General features: G+C 39.3%; 1 protein-coding gene across 1 annotated transcript in view; it reads left to right on the top strand.

Annotated features, from left to right (window-relative positions):
* Positions 1-20,607, top strand: part of LOC141053222 (uncharacterized) — a 653,087-nt gene that overhangs the window by 608,093 nt on the left and 24,387 nt on the right. Inside the window, exon 25 of the mRNA XM_073550619.1 lies at positions 5,178-5,280. Coding sequence (XP_073406720.1) covers positions 5,178-5,280 — 103 coding nt within the window. The remainder of the gene's footprint in view (positions 1-5,177; positions 5,281-20,607) is intronic.

Raw genomic sequence — 20,607 nt, 5'->3', positions numbered from 1 at the left:
TCAAGCCAGTGGGTGAAAAATGCTGCAAAAACGCTGAAAGAAGTGACATGCTCTATGTCCAAAAAACGTAGCAAAGGACAAAATCCTGATGACACAAAAAAAAGTGTGCTCATGAGATTTCTTAAATCTCATAGGCTTTGCTGGTACTGTAAAAACAGCTGAAAATTAGCATAAAAAAGCAAAAGCGCCCAGTGTTAACATATCCTTATGGTTTGCAGGTGCCATGACCCACTGGGAGAGCCCATGAGGTGCCAAAACAGCAGAAACCCCCATAAGTGACCCCATTTCATGAACTACACCTCTCAATGAATTCATGTAGGGGTGTAGTGACCATATTGACACCATGGGTGTGTCACAGAATTTTATACCATTGGGTGGTGAGGACAAAATAACTACATTTTTACCACCAAAATTTAGCTTCAGTCAAAGATTTTACATTTTCACACAAGAATTTGGTAAAAATTGCAGCAAAATTTGTCCCACCATTTCTACTGAACGTGGCAATACCCCATATGTGGCTGTACAGTGCTACTTAGCCATGCAGAGAGACTCGGGAGGAACGGAGCGCTATTTGCCTATTCAAGTGAATGGGTCTGTGCACATGTCAGTGTGTTTTCATGGACCGTGTGTCCATGGGCAAAACATGCTGACATGTCCTTTTTTTAATGTCAGCACGGGCCATAAAGCATCCAGCACACATGCATACACATAACAAACATGGATGTCATCCATGTGACACGCATCGGCACCGTGGAAGAAGAGTTACAGTAAGCGCTATTCCTCCGCGCCAGGTGCTGAACATGGCTCTCATCATTCTCCCCTTTTTGTGCTGATAGCTGGCAGAGTGATGGACAATGAAGAGAGCCGTGTTCAGCACCCGGCCCCGGGGAACAGCTCTTACTGTAACGCTTCTTCCCTGGCGCCTGTCCTTGTGGTACTGAGGCAGCACACACATGCCACACATGTGCTGCAAGTATTACACAACATCTCTGGTACCGGAAATATCAGGACGTGTGAAAGAGGTCTTATAGTGGGTTTTTATGTTTGGCAGCTGTCACACACTAAAAGGCACTTTTTTTGCAAAAAATAGTTTTTGCATCACCATATTTTGAGAGCTATAATTTTTCCATATTTTGGCCCACAGTCATGTGAGATTGTGTTTTTTGCGGGACGAGCTGACATTTTTATTGGTACCATTTTCGGGCACATGACATTTTTTGATCGCTTTTTATTCTGATTTTATGGAGGCAGAATGAACAAAAAACAACATTTCATTAATTTCTTTTGGGGGAAGCGTTTATACCATTCCGCGTGTGGTAAAATTGATAAAGCAGTTTTATTCTATGGGTTAGTACAATTACAGCGATACCTCATTTTTATAATTTTTTAATGTTTTGGTTCTTTTATACAATAAAAACTATCTTATATAAAAAATAATTTTGCATCGATATATTCTGAGAGCTACAGCTTTTTTATTTTTCCGGTTATGGAGCTGTATGGTGGCTCGTTCTTTGCTGGACGAGATGACGTTTTCATTGGTACCACATTTATTTATATCCATCTTTTTGATCGCGTGTTATTCCACTTTTTGTTCAGCGGTATGTTGATAAAGCATTGTTACTTTTGCCTTTTTTTATGGTGTTCACTAAAGGGGTTAACTAGTGGGACAATTTTATAGGCCGGGTCATTACGGACAAGGGGATACCAAATATGTGTAATTCTACTGTTAAGATTTTTTTTTTCATTCAAATATTTATTTAGTGATAGAATAAATATTGATTTTTTTTTTTAATATTTTTACAATTATTTAAATTTTTTTTTTACTTCATTCTTACTTTTACACTTTGTTCCACTATGGGACAGTCATTTTTTGCGGGCTGATCGCTTCTATAGCATGCAGGTGGTCGAATTGTGCCAGGGCACATGGACAGTATAGTACGTCAGATGTCAGAAAGGGGTTAAATAGTACCTGTTATATCCTGAAATGCTGTTAATCTGCAGATATGGGGTTAATGTGCAGGTTAATAGCTTCTCTGCCTCATATTCAGTGTTCCAGGTCCTGCTTACAGCCACCCTTTACTTCTGTGTACCAAGCGGTGACTGAAATCACGTCAGCAAACCTCTATGACTGAAAGCCAGAGTTCTCTTCCCACTGGTAACCAGGCTTTCAGTATGGCAGCTGCACAGCTTTAGAATGGTATTAACCTACAGTGTTTTTCCTATACAATCGATTTATGCAAAGTTGTTGATGTGACAGTTATACATTCATTTAATTCCTGGTGATAATTTTAAACCACACTCCACCTCACCAGTCAGTAATGGACGCCGTATATTAATTTACACTGTTCCCCTCAACCACTTGGGGTAGGGGCAGGATGAGTGTCCTCATGCTGTATGAGCGTACTCTATTCTTTTTTTAGACTGTATTAGTTTAGTGCAAAAGTAGAGCAAGCTGATCCCTGTAATGTGTTATCGCTGAATAGATCAGTATCTGCTTTAATAAAGTAGAATCCAGTGACTTTATGGAAATCAATCCATTTATTCATATCTTTGGTTTTCTTTGCATTCCATTGATCCGATGGCAGATCACATAGGCATTTCTCCGTGCAATGAACAGGAACCAAATCATTTTTTGCATTAACTTGGTCCTTCCAATTATAGAAATACAGATTATCCACTTTTTAAAAACTTTAGCCTTTACTTAATTCCACAGAAGCCATTTCTTTTCTGTAGAAGTAGTGAAGAACCTAATGGGATGCCTTGATAGCACGCGAGAAACGTTCCTATGCAGAAGTCTGCAGCATTCATCACAGCCCTTCGTACCTAATGCATATTTAATCACAAATATGTTTGCCCTTGTTCATACTATTACAAACAAGGATGTGTTAAGTACTACACATCCTGCCATTAGCGCTACCCTTGAATCTTTCTTAGAGTTATTCTGTTACAGCGTCTCTCTTGACAGACTCCACAGGCAAGTTACAAGGAACTTTGATGCAGACTGTGTCTATCACAAGGACAGGCTGTCAGATCTGCATGTCTGTATGCCATCTGCCTTTCTGACTGCTCTTTGATACCATGTAATGATTGCACGTGAACCTATTTGTGAATAATAAACATAATATCATATTCTACGTAGTGCCTTGTTATTTTGCAGCTTAAATTTGTTTTTGCTTTTTTTGCGAAACTTAACTTTTTCCCATAAAATCTGTTTATTTGTTTTCGCGGATATCTTAGCAATACTTAGACTAGTCCAATATGTGAAAGAAAATATTTTTATTGGCATGTAACATAAAAAGTAAAGTAAAATCTACAAAGATAGCATTTTTGTTGAATGTGTGTATGTGAAACAAAAAGCAGAGAAAAAAGTTTGGCTCAGTTCGTACTAGCGCCATGGCTTCAACATACAGGTAAAATGGACGCCTGATGCTGTGACACATGTGATAGATCCAAATGGTAACTAAAGGTTCTTATTTAGGTATGAGAGGTGCTTTTAAGATGTATGTCAATATAACAGCAACCACAGTGCTGCATGCTGTTCTAATCTTCACCTTGGCAGTGGTTTAAAGAAGACCTTCCACAAGAAAGAGCATGTCAAAACTAGCCGAATCATGGAATAGTGGCTGCAAGTTGACCAAAACAAAGTTTTTGTTTTCATTTCTCCTCTCTATTGCATTATTAGCCTGTAATGGTATAGTTCAACTGGGCTTTAATTAGAGATTTTTGTCTGGGGGTGTGTACTTCTTCCCCTGCATCAGATTGACCAATCTCATGCAGGCAGCATCATGCAGGGAATAAAATAATATGACCTCCTCACCTCACAGATCTCTGCAGCTATGAGCAGAACTGAGATATGTATCATTACAAATACTTCTAGATAACATTTCACAACAATCAGTATGAAGGAGCAGGTGATAACTGACAGCTCCTGTGAGTTAATTTGAGTAAGTGGAAGTGTTTGTAACAAAACATAACTCTTCAGCTACTGTCTGGAGCTACAGTAGAGCTGAGTTATGTATCAATACAAACACTTCTAGGTCTCATCTCACAATGCTGTCAACTCTCACATTCATCCTTAGATTATGGAATCATTTAAACACATTAACAAAAGCTACACAAATGTAAATAGAAAACTGAAAAAAAAAAGTCTACCACAAAAATTCTCTTCATCATATTTTCAGCATTGCTGGCTTTATGTAGGAACAGAAAGTACACAAAGAACTACACAAGAGACAGAATCAAATAATGAGAATAAAATAATTTCATAAAAAACTGACTGACAACTTTTGTCTTTATACTTTGTTCTGGCAGATTTTCTAAACTACATTTTATTCATCGCTGCAGCCACTATTCCATGATGTAGTCAATTTACCATGCTCAAACAAGTGAAAGGTCCTCTTTTAAGTTGTCTTTTAAAAAACTTTTATTACATATCCAGTTGCTGAGATCTCCACTGATCACAAAAATGGGAGCCGTAAGTGAACATGTGCGACCATTTATTCTTTATAACTCCTGTAGACTGTCAATAGGAATTTAATGTAACAATTGTCACACACCTTATCAGTTGGGATCCCAGTTGTTTCACCAATTTTAGGATGTCATGAGCACAACAGGAAGTAGAGACAGGTAGGGAACAAGCAGCTTTAGGGACCCATTTCACTTAACGATGCACCAGCGATACTGACAGCGATACAACCTGGTAGGGTAGGGCTGGTGCGTCGCTAAATGATCATTAGTAAGTTGTAAAACAGGCAGATCTCTTCAGCGAAGCAGCAACAATCCAGCTATAAAACACAGCGATGCATGCCAGCGGAACGCCGACGACGAAAAAATGGCCCAGGACATTCCTGCACGATCAGCGATATCCAGCAGGGGGGGTGGTTGCTGCTGCGTGTCATGTAGCGAGATCGCAGGCGAGATCGCTGTTGCATCACAAAATCGATGACACATTAGCGATCTCGCTATGTGAGATGGGGCCTTTAGAAATCGACTAGCCTGTAAATGTTTTTTCATGTGCTGGACAACCCTGTTAGTCTATAGTGTAGCTCTCAAACATAATAATGAAAGTCATTATATAAATCGAACATAGACATTCTAAAAGTATTTTGTAAATGTCTATGGCTTATTTCTGCTGATTTAGGCTGATGCAAAAATGTCTTATTTTCCATTTATATTAGGTTGGAGCACATGAACATACTGAAGAAGAATCTAACAGCTTCTGGTGACATGCAAGTTCGGTTAAAGAACAATATTACATCTATTCATTTTTTAAATCAGAAGGTAACCTGCAAAATTGTACTTTTTGAATACATAGACTTACTTACAAAACAAATCTTGTGCTTTTGTTATTACAATGTTTTAAATCGGCAAGGAGGAAAAAAATGCAGAAATGAAGAAAATTAAAGAATTAACCTTTTCCTAGTTATATGACTAAACTTTCCAAACCTTGAAAATCTCCCAAGAAATAAATTCTGATTAATAATGTGTTTTGATCAAATTTGTTTCTAATAATCCATTTTTTTTCTGTTGATGGTAGGTACCGCCATGGGCACTGAGTTGGAGCACCACATTTACTACATTGGTGTCACCAAAATATTATTTTTCTTTATTCTACATCCTGAAAAGTTGATCAGTTCTGCAGACTGCTAGATGGTGCAGCCTATTTGCCACATAGATATTGATTGATGAAAATCAGTTCTTTATGCAATTAAGGCTCCCCACCAGCCACTGGCTAAGCCCAGACATGGCCTCCTCCTTACCTATATGTATATTGTATAGAGTATAGCTACTAATAGATTAAGTGCAAATACAGCACCCTGTCAATAGGATGAAGTGGCTTCATAACTGGCCAGTGTATTTGTAGATAGAGGTTTACGCAATGTACAAACTGCAAAGCAGTTACAATCTAATATATAAAGCTCAATGTGGGTGTGTGTGTGTGTATGTCCGGGATTGGCATCCGCACCGTCGCAGCTACAGCCACAAAATTTGGCACAGTCACACGTCTGGACCCAGAGAGCGTCATAGGCTATTTTGTGAGGCGAAATTTTAACCCCACGCTTTCCAATTCGCCAAACAATTTTGCCCCTATCTACATAATGGGGAAAAAGTGTATGTATTGGCATCTGCACCGTCGTAACTACAGCCACAAAATTTGGCACAGTCACACATATGGACCCCGAGAGCGTCATAGGCTATGTTGTGAGGTGAAATTTTAACCCCACGCTTTCCAATTCGCCAAACAATTTTGCCCCTGTCTACATAATGGGGAAAAAGTGTATGTATTGGCATCTGCACCGTCGAAGCTACAACCACAAAATTTTGCACAGTCACACGTCTGGACCCAGAGAGCGTCATAGGCTATGTTGTGAGGCAAAATTTTAACCCCGCGCATTCCAGTTCACCAAACAATTTTGCCCCTAATGGGGAAAAAGTGAAAGGAAAAGTGTTGGAGGCAAATTGACACCTGCCAGATGTGAACAAGGGGGACTTAAAGAATGAGAGCGATGGCGCCAAACAGTATATACCGTACAGTTCCTACGGTGGGGCCCTGACATGGGATACTCACCACACGGCGATATGAACACACACACAAAATGCACCACACACTACCACGTGCTTCAACACATATACCACCCTCAGCACACATTTCACCACACATACACCAACCTCGCCACATAAAAGTCGAAACACAAAAGTCGCCACTCAAAACTCGCCACACTGTCCCAGAGCTGTTTAACCCCTTTCCTTCATTGGACGTAATATTCCGTCCATGTGCCCTGGGCCCTAATTACCATGTACGGAATATTACGTCATAGCGATAAGCGGCGCCCACTTGGTGAGCGCCGCTTATCGTGGCCGGGTGTCAGCTAATTATCATAGCTGACACCCGGCACAATGTGTCAGGCGCGGTCACGGACCGCCCCCGACACGTTAACCCCTTGTACACCGCGATCAAACACGATCGCGGTGTACCGGGGTTAAAGAGAAGCATCGGCAGGGAGGGGGCTCCCTCCGTGCTTCCCTGAGCCCCCCACGGCAGCACAATGTGCAGCGCTGCTGCGGGGGTCTCCTTTCCTGCAGGTCCCCGGATCCAATATGGCGGCGGGGACCTCCGGGGGCCTGCAGGAAGCTGGCTTCCTCAGTGCCTGCAAAGCGCAGGCAAGGAGGAAACCTGCACACTGCCTGTGACAGATCGCTGAGCTGTCACAGCGATCTGTGATGTGACAGATCAGCGATCTGTCACAGGACAGTTATGTCCCCTCTGGGACATTGTAATAAAGTAAAAAAAAAAAAAAAGAAAAGTGTAAAAATAATTTTTTAAAAATCGCTAAATAAATTCAAGAAAAAAAAAAAATATTCCCCAATAAATTCATTTTTTGGAAATTAAAAAAAAAAACAATAAAAGTACACATATTTGGTATCGCCGCATCTGTAACGACCCGCCCTATAAAACTGTCCCATTAGTTAACCTCTTAAGCGAACCCCTTAAAAAATAAAAATAAAAAACGAAGCAAAAAGTAATGATTTATTATCATACCGCCAAACAAAAAGTGCAATAACGCGCGATCAAAAAGACGCATATAAATATCCATAAAGGATGGAATCTCCAGCGCTGGACTTCAGTTAAAAATACATCATTTATTGTAAATTCTTAAAATCGAACAGAAAAAAGTATGGATAAGGACATACAGGCAGATGGGGTCTCTGGTGGTCTCCAACCAACACGTTTCGACCTAGAGGGTCTTACTCATGGTTCACACTAGACCAGTACTGACAACTACAAATAGTACAAAGACTAGTAAATCACAGGTGTTGGACAAAAGAATTAATGAAAAATGTTTTTTGTAACCTACAATATGTAGGCTGTACAATAGGACCTCTTAAAAAGAGAATTAGGAAACACTTGTCAGAAGCTACTAGTAGTAATTATAATATTTCAGCAGTTTCTTATCATTGTAAAACTGTTCATGGAGGTAAAACTGATAGTCTCAAAATTATGGCAATAGAGAAAGTCTATAGATCTACTAGGGGAGGTGATTTCAGGAGAAAATTATTAAATCGTGAATCCTTTTGGATTTTTAAATTAAATACAAGAGTACCATTAGGTCTGAACAAACGACTTGATTTAATATTGCAATTAGATTGATATTTTCTTCTGTATATTTACATTCTACTTAGTCCTATTCAATTCTGGTTATTCTGATAATTTTTGTGATTGTTATTATATTCTTATGATATCTTTTTATTAGTTTTTTTTTTTTTTTTTTTTTTCCTGTTTTTCCGACAAGTTTTTGTTTCAGCTCCACATTAGGCTGAGTGTTTGTAAGAGTTAACTGGTAGGGATACTTCCTATTTTCATTAATTCTTTTGTCCAACACCTGTGATTTACTAGTCTTTGTACTATTTGTAGTTGTCAGTACTGGTCTAGTGTGAACCATGAGTAAGACCCTCTAGGTCGAAACGCGTTGGTTGGAGACCACCAGAGACCCCATCTGCCTGTATGTCCTTATCCATACTTTTTTCTGTTCGATTTTAAGAATTTACAATAAATGATGTATTTTTAACTGAAGTCCAGCGCTGGAGATTCCATCCTTTATTTTGCTTCAGTCAACACCCCTGATCAAGGTGACTCCGTGCGCAGGAGGATTATGGATCGCAACCGAGACTGGTGAGCTGACCTCCCTTCATTTTCCCTATCCTTCTATAATTATATTTATGATCTAGTCCTGCTCCCTTACTCTATAATTGTTGTGGACGCTTGTAAACACTAATTCTATGGACATGGATTTGGACAGAAATAGGCAGCATATCTTTGCAGCCATTTTTGACTCTACAGATGATGTTATTAATGTGAGCAGTGGGGTCTCTCAGGTAGAGTCTTTAGAAAACCTTTTTAATAAACTGGAAAATCGGAAAAATAAGGAAACCAGATTATGGTGGGACATGACCTCTCTAAAATCTTACCTGACGAAAAAACTTATCCCTAGGGGATTGAGACTGAACAAAAGACCTACCTTCATCTACTCAGACACTTTCAGATTAGAGTGGGAGCAGATTCTTACACAAAGTTCTTTCAAATTAATGGAGTTGATTATTAAATATGAGGAACTGGAGATGACTTGTGTTAAAGAAGAGATCACTAAGATGCAGACTTCTCTGAACAAACACAATAATGTGAAAGACTTTGACAAATTTAATTCAAGAATGGAAAAAAATCTTTCCAAACTGGAAGAATATATTGCAGATATAAAACGCAGTAAATTCACAAGAGACAAACGCGACTTTGAATTGAACCAGGTTTATTCCTGGAAGAAAAGCCGTCCTTTTCAAGAAGGTAAAAAACGATACCAGCATGGTTTTTCAGGCTTTCACCATAGAGATCGCAGGGTCAGCTTCACCAGGTCTCATGATTCAACAGTGTCTTCCAGTTCTAATCTGAATACGTCAGAAGAGTTCTTAGATGCTTCCTTCAACACTAATCATTCTGAGGATATCCGTAGTGATGGAATTATCGTAAGGAGATCAAAAAACGACGGAGAAGAGCGGGGAGGAAACATAAAAAGAAACTACCACTTCAGAAACAGGAGGAGATATCAACATGCCCTGTAATAAATCTTTCAAGCTATATCCTATCAGAAGCTCATATGACTCTCTTGAGCAAAGGCTTGGGATTTAGTCCAGTCAACAAATTTGATATTTATCAGACTCTTCTAGATGTGAATAAGTTTGCCAGAAATTTAACTTTGAAATGCCATTTTGACTACCAGTCCACCTCTTCAGAGACCTTGTCACTGTCTGGATCTACAAATATTCCGGAGTTAATTTTTCCCTATGGAAATTTTTCTTTTAAAGATCTTATAGGCTATTCCACTCTTAGAGACTTACAATCACATTCCTTACCAAAAAATAGGACTTTAAATGATCTCTTTAAAATGCCCAATCCAGGGTTTTATCCAGTTCAGTCCAGACCTGCTATTTTAGATATATTTCAAGAACTAATAGAGAAAGATTTAGTGGAGCTTGATAAAATAACAGAAATGACATATGACAATTTAACAGCACAAGAGAGAGCAGCTATGAAAGAGTTAAAAGATAATGCTGACATTCTGGTGAGACAGGCAGATAAAGGGGGTGGAGTAGTCGTGCTTAATGCTGGTCTGTATTATTCAGAAAATCTGCGCATTTTGAATGATTCTGCTACCTATTCCAAGATTTCTAGTGATCCCACGTCTAAATTTCAGTGTGATTTGTCAAAATTATTAAACGATGGTTTAATCACAGGGGCCATAACACAGAAAATTTATGATTATGTTAATATCAAGAACCCTGTGATTCCCATTTATCATGCGTTTCCTAAAATCCACAAGGATTTGTTCCCCCCCCCTTTAGAACTATAATTTCGGGGATAGGGTCTTTTTCAGAGAAATTGGCAGAGTGGGTTGATCATTACCTACAACCTTTGGTCATTGATCTTCCAGGATATATCAGAGACACCAAAATGTTAATCTCTGCTTTGGATGATTATCATTGGTCACCAGAATATTCATGGATTACTTGTGATGTGGTGGGTTTATACCCGTCCATACCACACAATGTGATTATTTCTAGTCTCACATTCTTTTTGGACAAATATAGCACATATGTGATAGAAATTCAATCCTTCATTGTGGATGCAGTTTCCTTTCTTCTCTCACATAATTATTTTTCATTTGATGGAATTTTTTTCTTACAAAAACAAGGAGTAAGTATGGGGGGCAAATGTTCCCCAGCTTTAGCTAATATTACAGTAGCTGTTTGGGAAGAGAAATATATCTTATGTAACAATAATCCCTTTTCACAAAATATACAACTATATGGTCGCTTTATAGATGACCTGATTTTGATTTGGAAGGGAGACATCTCAGGGATTAGTGATTTCATTAGCTATATTAATATGAATGATTTTAATCTTTCATTTACATTTACAGTGTCGGATTTTTCTATCAGTTATCTGGATGTGACTTTGTCTGTGAATTCTGACAGCCAAAAGGTCTGCGTTTTTCCTTTCAGAAAACCCACAGATACAAATTCAATTTTACAAGCTTATTCTTGTCACCCCAAGCACGTGGTTAAAAACATTCCAGTGGGAGAATTAATTAGGTTAAAAAGAAATTGCAGCTCACATATAACATTTGCCAAAGAATCAAACAAAACCCTCTCTAGACTTAAGGACAGAGGATATGCTAATTGGATACTAAGGAAAGCTGATAATATTGTCAGCAGGATCGATAGACACACCCTGCTGAATGAATCTCCTTTGAGCCTTGTACACACTGGAGTTACTGTTAACAAGAAAAAGAATCGCACACGGGCCCCCTGTAATAATTATGACCGTCCTATAGTTAGTTTTTCTACCATGTACAGTCCACAATTCAATAAGATAACGGACATTGTCAAAAAATATTTACCTATTTTACACAATGATAATAAACTTGGTCAAATTCTGGACAATACCCAGGTACGATACATAGCCAGGAAAGCTCCTGCTTTGAGCGATATCTTATCCCCCAGTCTTTTTATCAGTAATAGGAGAACTAAAAATAATACTTGGTTGTCATATAAAGGCTTTTCCAAATGTGGACATCATCCCTGTAAAGTCTGCAACTATGTGGTTAAAACCAGCAGATTCACTTCTAGTGTTACTGGCATATCATACCCTATTCAGTCTCACATAAATTGTAATTCAGAAGGAGTAATATATGTTATTGAATGCGTTTTTTGTAACCTACAATATGTAGGCTGTACAATAGGACCTCTTAAAAAGAGAATTAGGAAACACTTGTCAGAAGCTACTAGTAGTAATTATAATATTTCAGCAGTTTCTTATCATTGTAAAACTGTTCATGGAGGTAAAACTGATAGTCTCAAAATTATGGCAATAGAGACAGTCTATAGATCTACTAGGGGAGGTGATTTCAGGAGAAAATTATTAAATCGTGAATCCTTTTGGATTTTTAAATTAAATACAAGAGTACCATTAGGTCTGAACAAACGACTTGATTTAATATTGCAATTAGATTGATATTTTCTTCTGTATATTTACATTCTACTTAGTCCTATTCAATTCTGGTTATTCTGATAATTTTTGTGATTGTTATTATATTCTTATGATATCTTTTTATTAGTTTTTTTTTTTTTTTTTTTTTCCTGTTTTTCCGACAAGTTTTTGTTTCAGCTCCACATTAGGCTGAGTGTTTGCAAGAGTTAACTGGTAGGGATACTCCCTATTTTCATTAATTCTTTTGTCCAACACCTGTGATTTACTAGTCTTTGTACTATTTGTAGTTGTCAGTACTGGTCTAGTGTGAACCATGAGTAAGACCCTCTAGGTCGAAACGCGTTGGTTGGAGACCACCAGAGACCCCATCTGCCTGTATGTCCTTATCCATACTTTTTTCTGTTCGATTTTAAGAATTTACAATAAATGATGTATTTTTAACTGAAGTCCAGCGCTGGAGATTCCATCCTTTATTTTGCTTCAGTCAACACCCCTGATCAAGGTGACTCCGTGCGCAGGAGGATTATGGATCGCAACCGAGACTGGTGAGCTGACCTCCCTTCATTTTCCCTATCCTTCTATAATTATAAATATCCATGGTACCGCTGAAAACGTCATCTTGTCCTGCAAAAAACGAGCTGACACAGCATCATCAGAGAAAAAATAAAAAAGTTATAGCTCGCAGAATAAAGCGATGCAAAAATAATTATTTTTTATATAAAATTGTATTCATTGCATAAAACCGACAAAACATAAAAAAAGACATAAATGAGGTATCGCTGTAACCGTACTGACCCGAAGAAGAAAACCGCTTTATCAATTTCATCGCACGCGGAACGGCGTAAACGCACCACCCAAAAGAAATTCATGAAATGCTGGTTTTTGTAAATTCTGCGTCCCAAAAAACAAAATAGAAAGCGATCAAAAAATGTCACGTGCCCGAAAATGGTACCAATAAAAACGTCAACTCGTCCCGCAAAAAATAAGACCTAACATGACTCGGTGGGTCAAAATATGGACAAATTATAGCTCTCAACATGTGGTGATGCAAAAACTATTTTTACAATAAAAAGCATCTTAAGCGTGTGACAGCTGCCAAACATAAAAACCGCCATAAATAGTAAATCAAACCCCCCGTTATCACCCCCTTAGTTAGGGAAAAATAATCAAATTAAAAAAATGTATTTATTTCCATTTTCCCATTAGGGCTAGGGTTAGTGTTAGGGGTGTGTTGGGGTTAGGGTTGGTGTTAGAATTGGGGGTTTCCACTATTTGCGCACATCAGGTGCTCTCCAAACGCAACATGGCGTCTGATCTCAATTCCAACCAATTTTGCGTTGAAAAAGTCAAATGGTGGTCCTTCCCTTCCAAGCTCTGCCATGCGCCCAGTGTTTTACTCCCACATATGGGGTATCAGCCTACTCAGGACAATTTGCAAAACAACTTTTGGGGTCCAATTTCTCCTGTTGCCCTTAGGAAAATAAAAAATTGGGGCAAAAATATCATTTTTGTGGAAAAAAAAATGATTTTTTTATTTTCACGTCTGGGCGTTATAAACTTCTGTGAAGCCCTTGGGGGTTCAAAGTGCTCACCACACATCTATATAAGTTCCTTGGGGGGTCTAGTTTCCAAAATGGTGTCATTTGTGGGGGGATTCCACTGTTTTGGTACATCAGGGGCTTTCCAAACTCGACATGGTGTCCGATCTCAATTCCAGCCAAAATCGTCAAATGGCGCTGCTTCCCTTCCGAGCTCTGCCATGTGCCCAAATAGTGGTCTACCCCCACATATGGGTTATCAGCATACTCAGGACAAATTGCACAATAACTTTTAGGGTCCTGTTACCCTTGGGAAAATAAAAATTGGGGGTGAAAAGATCATTTTGTGGAAAAAATATGATTTTTTAATTGTACCGCTGTACGTTATAAACTTCAGTGAAGCCCTTGTGGGTTCAAAGTTCTCACCACATATCTAGATAAGTTCCTTGGGGGGTCTAGTTTCCAAAATGGGGTCACTTGTGGGGAGTTTCCACTGTTTAGGTACATCAGGGGCTTTCCAAACGTGACATGGCGTCCGATCTGAATTCCAGCCAATTTTGTCCCTCAGACAGAGCGTGGGCTGTGGCGCCATCACCATATGGGGTACGGTAGCCGGATGCGCGGCCATGGGGCGTAAACCGGAAGTTGCGCCCCGATGAAGGGGTTCCCAAACTCCCCTTTTCTTCCTTTAAGCAGCCCTTTCGGAGGAAGAAAAATTTCGGGAGGCGGGTGTTCAAAGAGCAAGAATAGTGAGTGAACAGATCCAAAAGAACTAAAGAATTCTTATTCATTGGTCCCTCCCAGGAAAGCAGAAGTCCCCTCAAATTACTCTTTTTCGCAGGTGAGGGGGCTCTCTCTTCCTTTCAGCCTGGAAAAAATATTCCTCCAATGCCTGGGTCCTCAGCATAAAGTAGTAAAATCGGGCCTGAGGCTGGAATTTCTCACGCCTCAATAAGAGAGATTTGTGATAATGGGCGTTAGAGTCTTAGATTGTTAATCTACTAGAAGTTACTCTAGAGCAGTTGGAGAAAAGTTTTTATTTACCCCTGTTCCTTATTTAAAAAAATTAGACAATTCTTACAGGGTGATAATGTCTTGGATTTGTCAGAGGCTGCAGACCATTGCACTGCATATGTCAGGTCTCAGTAGTTTGCTTTGCAGACAAGTGGCCTCCTCCCCCGGTGCTAATGGCCACACCTGGACCTGAGTGTTGATATACTTCCTGCTTGCTGCTGACAAGCGCGGGTGATATTTTCTATTTGCACTTCCCTGTTGCGGCTTGGAGCTATTGCAGTCTACTATCTTCCTCCTTGATGTTGATGGAGGACATCTGTGTTTTTCTTTGAGTCTTCTCAAGCTAAGTGTGCCCTTTTTTGTGTACTCTAGCTGTCTTTAGCTGTAGTGAGGATTGACTAGCGCTCATCCTGTCCTTTCCTGTGCAGGACTTATCGCCAGGGTCAGGCAGGGATTAGGTATCCTGCTCGGCAATAGGTGCAGAACCTATATAGGAATGATAGGACAGACAGGGTGACTTTAGATCTGTGTAGGGGTCTCCACTCTCCCCTTCCCTAGTGTTTGGTTCCCTTTCCCCTCATCCCTTTGTGTTGCACTTAGTCTGTCCTACACTGTGCGTGACAGATAATCAACCTAAGAAATTTGATCAAGTTCTTGAAAATCTCCACATTCAAGATGGAGTCGATAAAATCTGCAGTTAAACTACTCTTTCCTGGATTTAATATGGTGGTACTCGATCTAAGGGAATCATATCACCATGTGCCAATACATCCAGATTTCCAAAAATTTCCCAGGGTAGCAGTGACAATAGAAGGGGTCACATGGCACTTCCAGTACAATGCCCTACCCTTTGGCCTAGCAGTGGCACCTCGGGTGTTCACGAAGTTACTATCAGAGGTCACGGCCCACCTCCGGGAAGAGAACAGACTGATTGTCCCCTAATGTAGACGATTTTCTCATAGTGGGAAATTCATACAATCACTGTCAATATCAAGTAAGGGAAATATGCAATACCTTAAAAGTTTTAGGATGACTTTTGAATCTAGAAAAATCTAAATTGGACCCACGAAGAGCACATGACTCATGGGTAAGACTGCTTCATGCAGTCAAAATGCGTCGACTGGGTCATGTCCACCATGAAAATTTTCTTTTGTATGCACTATAATTCCTTTTGAAAAGGAAAAGGAAAATCCAGTCTTGTTGAGCCAGACTCCAATTTTTTCTATTATAAAATAACTATACTGCCCATTCCCAAATTATAAGGGTTGTACACACTTACCCATGTTGTAAAGTGCCGGTGCACAGACCACAGAATTCCCAGGGGCCAACCCCAGATGCATGTTTTGCGTAAGCTTTTTCAGTGGGGGTCATCCCGCATTGAAAAACATGGATAAATGTATACAAGCACTTTATGATTTTTGCAATAGTACTACATTTGCACTAAGAGCGTATACAGTGGGTACGGAAATTATTCAGACCCCTTTGAATTTTTCACTCTTTGTTTCATTGCAGCCATTTCGTAAATTCAAAAAAGTTCATTTTTTTCTCATTAATGTACACTCTGCACCACATCTTGACTGAAAAAAAAGCATTTTTGCAAATTTATTAAAAAAGAAAAACTGAAATATAACATGGTGATAAATATTCAGATTCTTTGCTCAGTATTGAGTAGAAGCACCCATTTGAGCTAGTACAGCCATGAGTCTTCTTGGGAATGATGCAACAAGTTTTTCACACCTGGATTTGGGGATCCTCTGCCATTTTTCTGTTCAGATTCTCTCCAGTTCAGTCAGGTTGGATGGTGAACGTTGATGGACAGCCAATTAATAAAATCAGGGCCATTATGCAGTATTTAGCAGCCACAGAATCATGGAGGAAGGATAGGGCTCTATTTATCTCCTTCCAGGGAGCCAGAAAAGGGTCTAAGGTTTCCAGCGGTACCTTCATCGAGGTGAATAAGAGAAGCCATTGGGATAGCCTACTCAGAGGCAGGTAGAGCGGTGCCAGAAAGCTTAAAGCCCACTCTATGAGAGCGATGGCAACCTCCTGGGCAGAAAGATCTGACGTGTCCATCGAACAGATTTGTAAGGCTGCATCTTGGTCTTCTTGTCCTAACTATTATAGGCACTATAGACTGGATCTATCTGTCTCCTCTGACCTCACATTTAGGATAGAGGTTCTACAGGATGTGTTCCTACCCTAAGTTGCACTGGTTCTGTATAATTCTCTCGGTGCTGTCATGGGTATCAAAATACACTCACATTACTTAATGGTAATGTGTTTTTTTTCGGAACTCATGACAGCACGCTTATATTCCCCCCTTTTTTACTAAGTTTATCACCTTCTTGGGTGTGGTTTATGTTATTCAATGGTGGTGAGAGTAAACTGTAATAATGATAGGTATTTAAGTTGTTTACATTAATTTTGGAGGTCCTTTCGTGCTCTATAAACCTACTGATGTGGAGAGAGGATCCGCCCTTTTAATCTTGAAGGTTTCCTGTCCTCGAAGGGCAGATCCCCTCTCTCATTGGTGCTGTCATGAGTTCCGAAAAAACAAATTACCGGTAAATAATATACGTGTTTTTCCCCACTTTTTGGCTTCAGACATTTACTATTGCTGTTTTTATTTCCTAAAAAGCAGTCAGTGAATCGCTTGCAGTTACAAAGATCTGGAAAACAGCAAGCAGTTTATGGTCAAGCTAAGTGGTGGAAAAATTATAAACTACGTTCATAGAAAGATCTTCAGTTCTACAGCAAAGACATAAAACATACAGTTGTAAACACTGTCATTAGTCAACTGGAATAGTGCACAACCATAAGAAAACAGTAACGCGTGTGACAGCTACAAAGCATCCTCTGTATACCGCTTCCATAATAAATTTCACGGTTTATGCTAAACTGTCATACTGAAAGTTTAGATTCCTTTTTGAAAACTTTTTGCATTCCATTCCTCTGGTGGATAGATCAAAAGAATATCCTCCATCTTATTTCAATATTTGATATAATAAAACAGAGATTAATTCCCCTTTGAATTCTTAACTGAATAACAAAGCACATTTGGTGTCATAATTTAAAGCTGCTTTCCAGCTCCTTTGAAAAGGCCATTTTTCTTTTATTTTAATTTTTTTTTTGTCTTCCAAGAACAGGTACCTATTACCACTTGTCCAATCTACTGAACATCAATATGTCTATCGCAGCGTGATGTTTGTGTGTTTTTTATGCATAAGATATATATTCTTTAACTAAAGACAAAATAAAAATGAGCACATTGCCAAGATAGTGGCTGATCATGAAAAGAAACCCCAGGAGCATAGGCACACTATAAAAAGCTCTTTCAGGAAGTCATTATGCTGTTGAGGGAATAAGAAAGTTAAGTCAGAGAGTTGTGAAATGTTCTCATTATGGGTCATCTTGGTAATTATCTGACATCTACAGATGGAGTCACTTCTTAATCAAAAGAATGAATCATTACTGATATTGATTCAGACCAAGATGTTTGAAATAATGAGTGTAGTAACTCAAGTATAAATTCAGCGGTAATTTTCAGCAACTTCTCCACAGAATTTTCATACTAAATAATAATGAAATATCTCATTTCATTTCCTGCTAATAGCCAGAAAATGGCCATGCCACTGCAAACTAAATTGTCCCTGCATAATCGGCATGTTCAGTGCTAGCTGGAGGAAGGTCGCTAATGTTTACTGTCTCATTGATGGTGGGCTATAATTACCCCAGCTGCTCGCAGGCCCGCTTTGCAGTACTTAATAGTGAACATTATTGTTTTTAGCCATAAAACAGTTGATGTGATCATTACGGACCTCATGTAGGCAAGAAAAGGAGCCGTTACATCAGGAGGGCCTGCAGCTTGGAAGGAGTCTTTGTTTTTAAGCAACACCTGTCATTCTTCCACATTGAGACGTGAGATGGTTCAGATGTGTTTTTTCACATCAAGGATTCGTTTTATCTCTTTTTTTATACATGTAATTGAAATGTTATCTTTACAGGACCCTAATTAGGTGATAATTGCCACATTAAAAGAGTCTAAACCTTTATTACCGATATGTGAATTCAGGGTGTAATAGGGGCGGCATCATAACCACGTTTACCATTTTTGTTTTCTCTCAATTACTGGATTTCTAATTAAAATGGTAAAAAGAAAATATCACTGTGAAATGAAAAATTCCTCTGAGATTTTTTCAGACCCCTATTTACAGTTAATATTAAGGCGGTTTTGTTTAAAATAATGTAGATGCCTGAATGTCATTACTGAAATATTCACTATTACGACTGTCATTGCTAGCAAAACTCCAGTCTTCCTTCTTATGCAGAAGACCATTGTTCGAGATGAGCAGATCTGATGAGATTCAAATTCGCCAGATCACATGGATTTCACAAAGAAATTCTGTAAATTTATTCTTAGGGAATTAAATGTCCCTTATACAGCTATGAAGTCTGTAGGGACCCCAGAGTATAATAAATGTAAGATGTAGGAAAAAATGTACTAATACTCACCTCACTGTCCCTTGTACGGTCCTAAACAGCTCTTCTTAGTGCCATCACACGCTGCATGTTAACTGTAGGCCTGTGATGAGGTGCATGCAGATCTCAACGTCTCCGTGACCTTACAATATGCATACATAGGGTCATCCCAGATCTAGCAACAGAAAAAGTCTCAGCCTAGCATAAAGGTGCAACGCATTATGGCAGCAGGAAGAAGATATGCTGAGGAATGGGCAGGGGAGAGTGAGCAGTGGAGGTGACAGTAGATGGCCCTATTATACCCGAAAGGTTTTGCTATGAATCAGCTATACGTGTATATATATATATATATATATATATATATATATATACACAGTACAGACCAAAAGTTTGGACACACCATTTCATTCAAAGAGTTTTCTTTATTTTCATGACTATGAAAATTGTAGATTCACTCTGAAGGCATCAAAACTATGAATTAACACATGTGGAATTATATAATTAACTAAAAAGTGTGAAACAACTGAAAATATGTCTTATATTCTAGGTTCTTCTAAGTAGCCACCTTTAGCTTTGATTACTGCTTTGCACACTTTTGGCATTCTCTTGATGAGCTTCAAGAGGTAGTCACCGGAAATGGTTTTCACTTCACAGGTATGCCCTGTCAGGCTTAATAAGTGGGATTTCTTGCCTTATAAATGGGGTTGGGACCATCAGTTGTGTTGTGCAGAAGTCTGGTGGATACACAGCTGATAGTCCTACTGAATAGACTGTTAGAATTTGAATTATGGCAAGAAAAAAGCAGCTAAGTAGAAAAAAAACAAGTGGCCATCATTACTTTAAGAAAAGAAGGTCAGTCAGTCCGAAAAATTGGGAAAACTTTGAAAGTGTCCCCAAGTGCAGTGGCAAAAACCATCAAGCGCTACAAAGAAACTGGCTCACATGAGGACCGCCCCAGGAAAGGAAGACCAAGAGTCACCTCTGCTGCGGAGGATAAGTTCATACGAGTCACCAGCCTCAGAAATCGCAGGTTAACAGCAGCTCAGATTAGAGACCAGGTCAATGCCACACAGAGTTCTTACAGCAGACACATCTCTACAACAACTGTTAAGAGGAGACTTTGAGCAGCAGGCCTTCATGGTTAAATAGCTGCTAGGAAACCACTGCTAAGGACAGGCAACAAGCAGAAGAGACTTGTTTGGGCTAAAGAACAAAAAGAATGGACATTAGACCAGTGGAAATCTGTGCTTTGGTCTGATGAGTCCAAATTTGAGATCTTTGGCTCCAACCACCGTGTCTTTGTGCGACGCAGAAAAGTTGAACGGATGGACTCTGCATGCCTGGTTCCCACCTTGAAGCATGGAGGAGGAGGTGTGATGGTGTGGGGATGCTTTGCTGGTGACACTGTTGGGGATTTATTCAAAATTGAAGGCATACTGAACCAGCATGGCTACCACAGCATCTTGCAGCAGTATGCTATTCCATCCGGTTTGCGTTTAGTTGGATCATCATTTATTTTTCAACAGGGCAATGACC

The sequence above is a fragment of the Dendrobates tinctorius genome, unplaced genomic scaffold (genome assembly GCF_039654945.1).
Source record: "Dendrobates tinctorius isolate UK_male_01 unplaced genomic scaffold, ASM3965494v1 ptg000165l, whole genome shotgun sequence".
NCBI lineage: Eukaryota > Metazoa > Chordata > Amphibia > Anura > Dendrobatidae > Dendrobates > Dendrobates tinctorius.
Note: the sequence above shows the minus strand (reverse complement) of the source record. Positions and strands in the feature narration are given on the sequence as shown.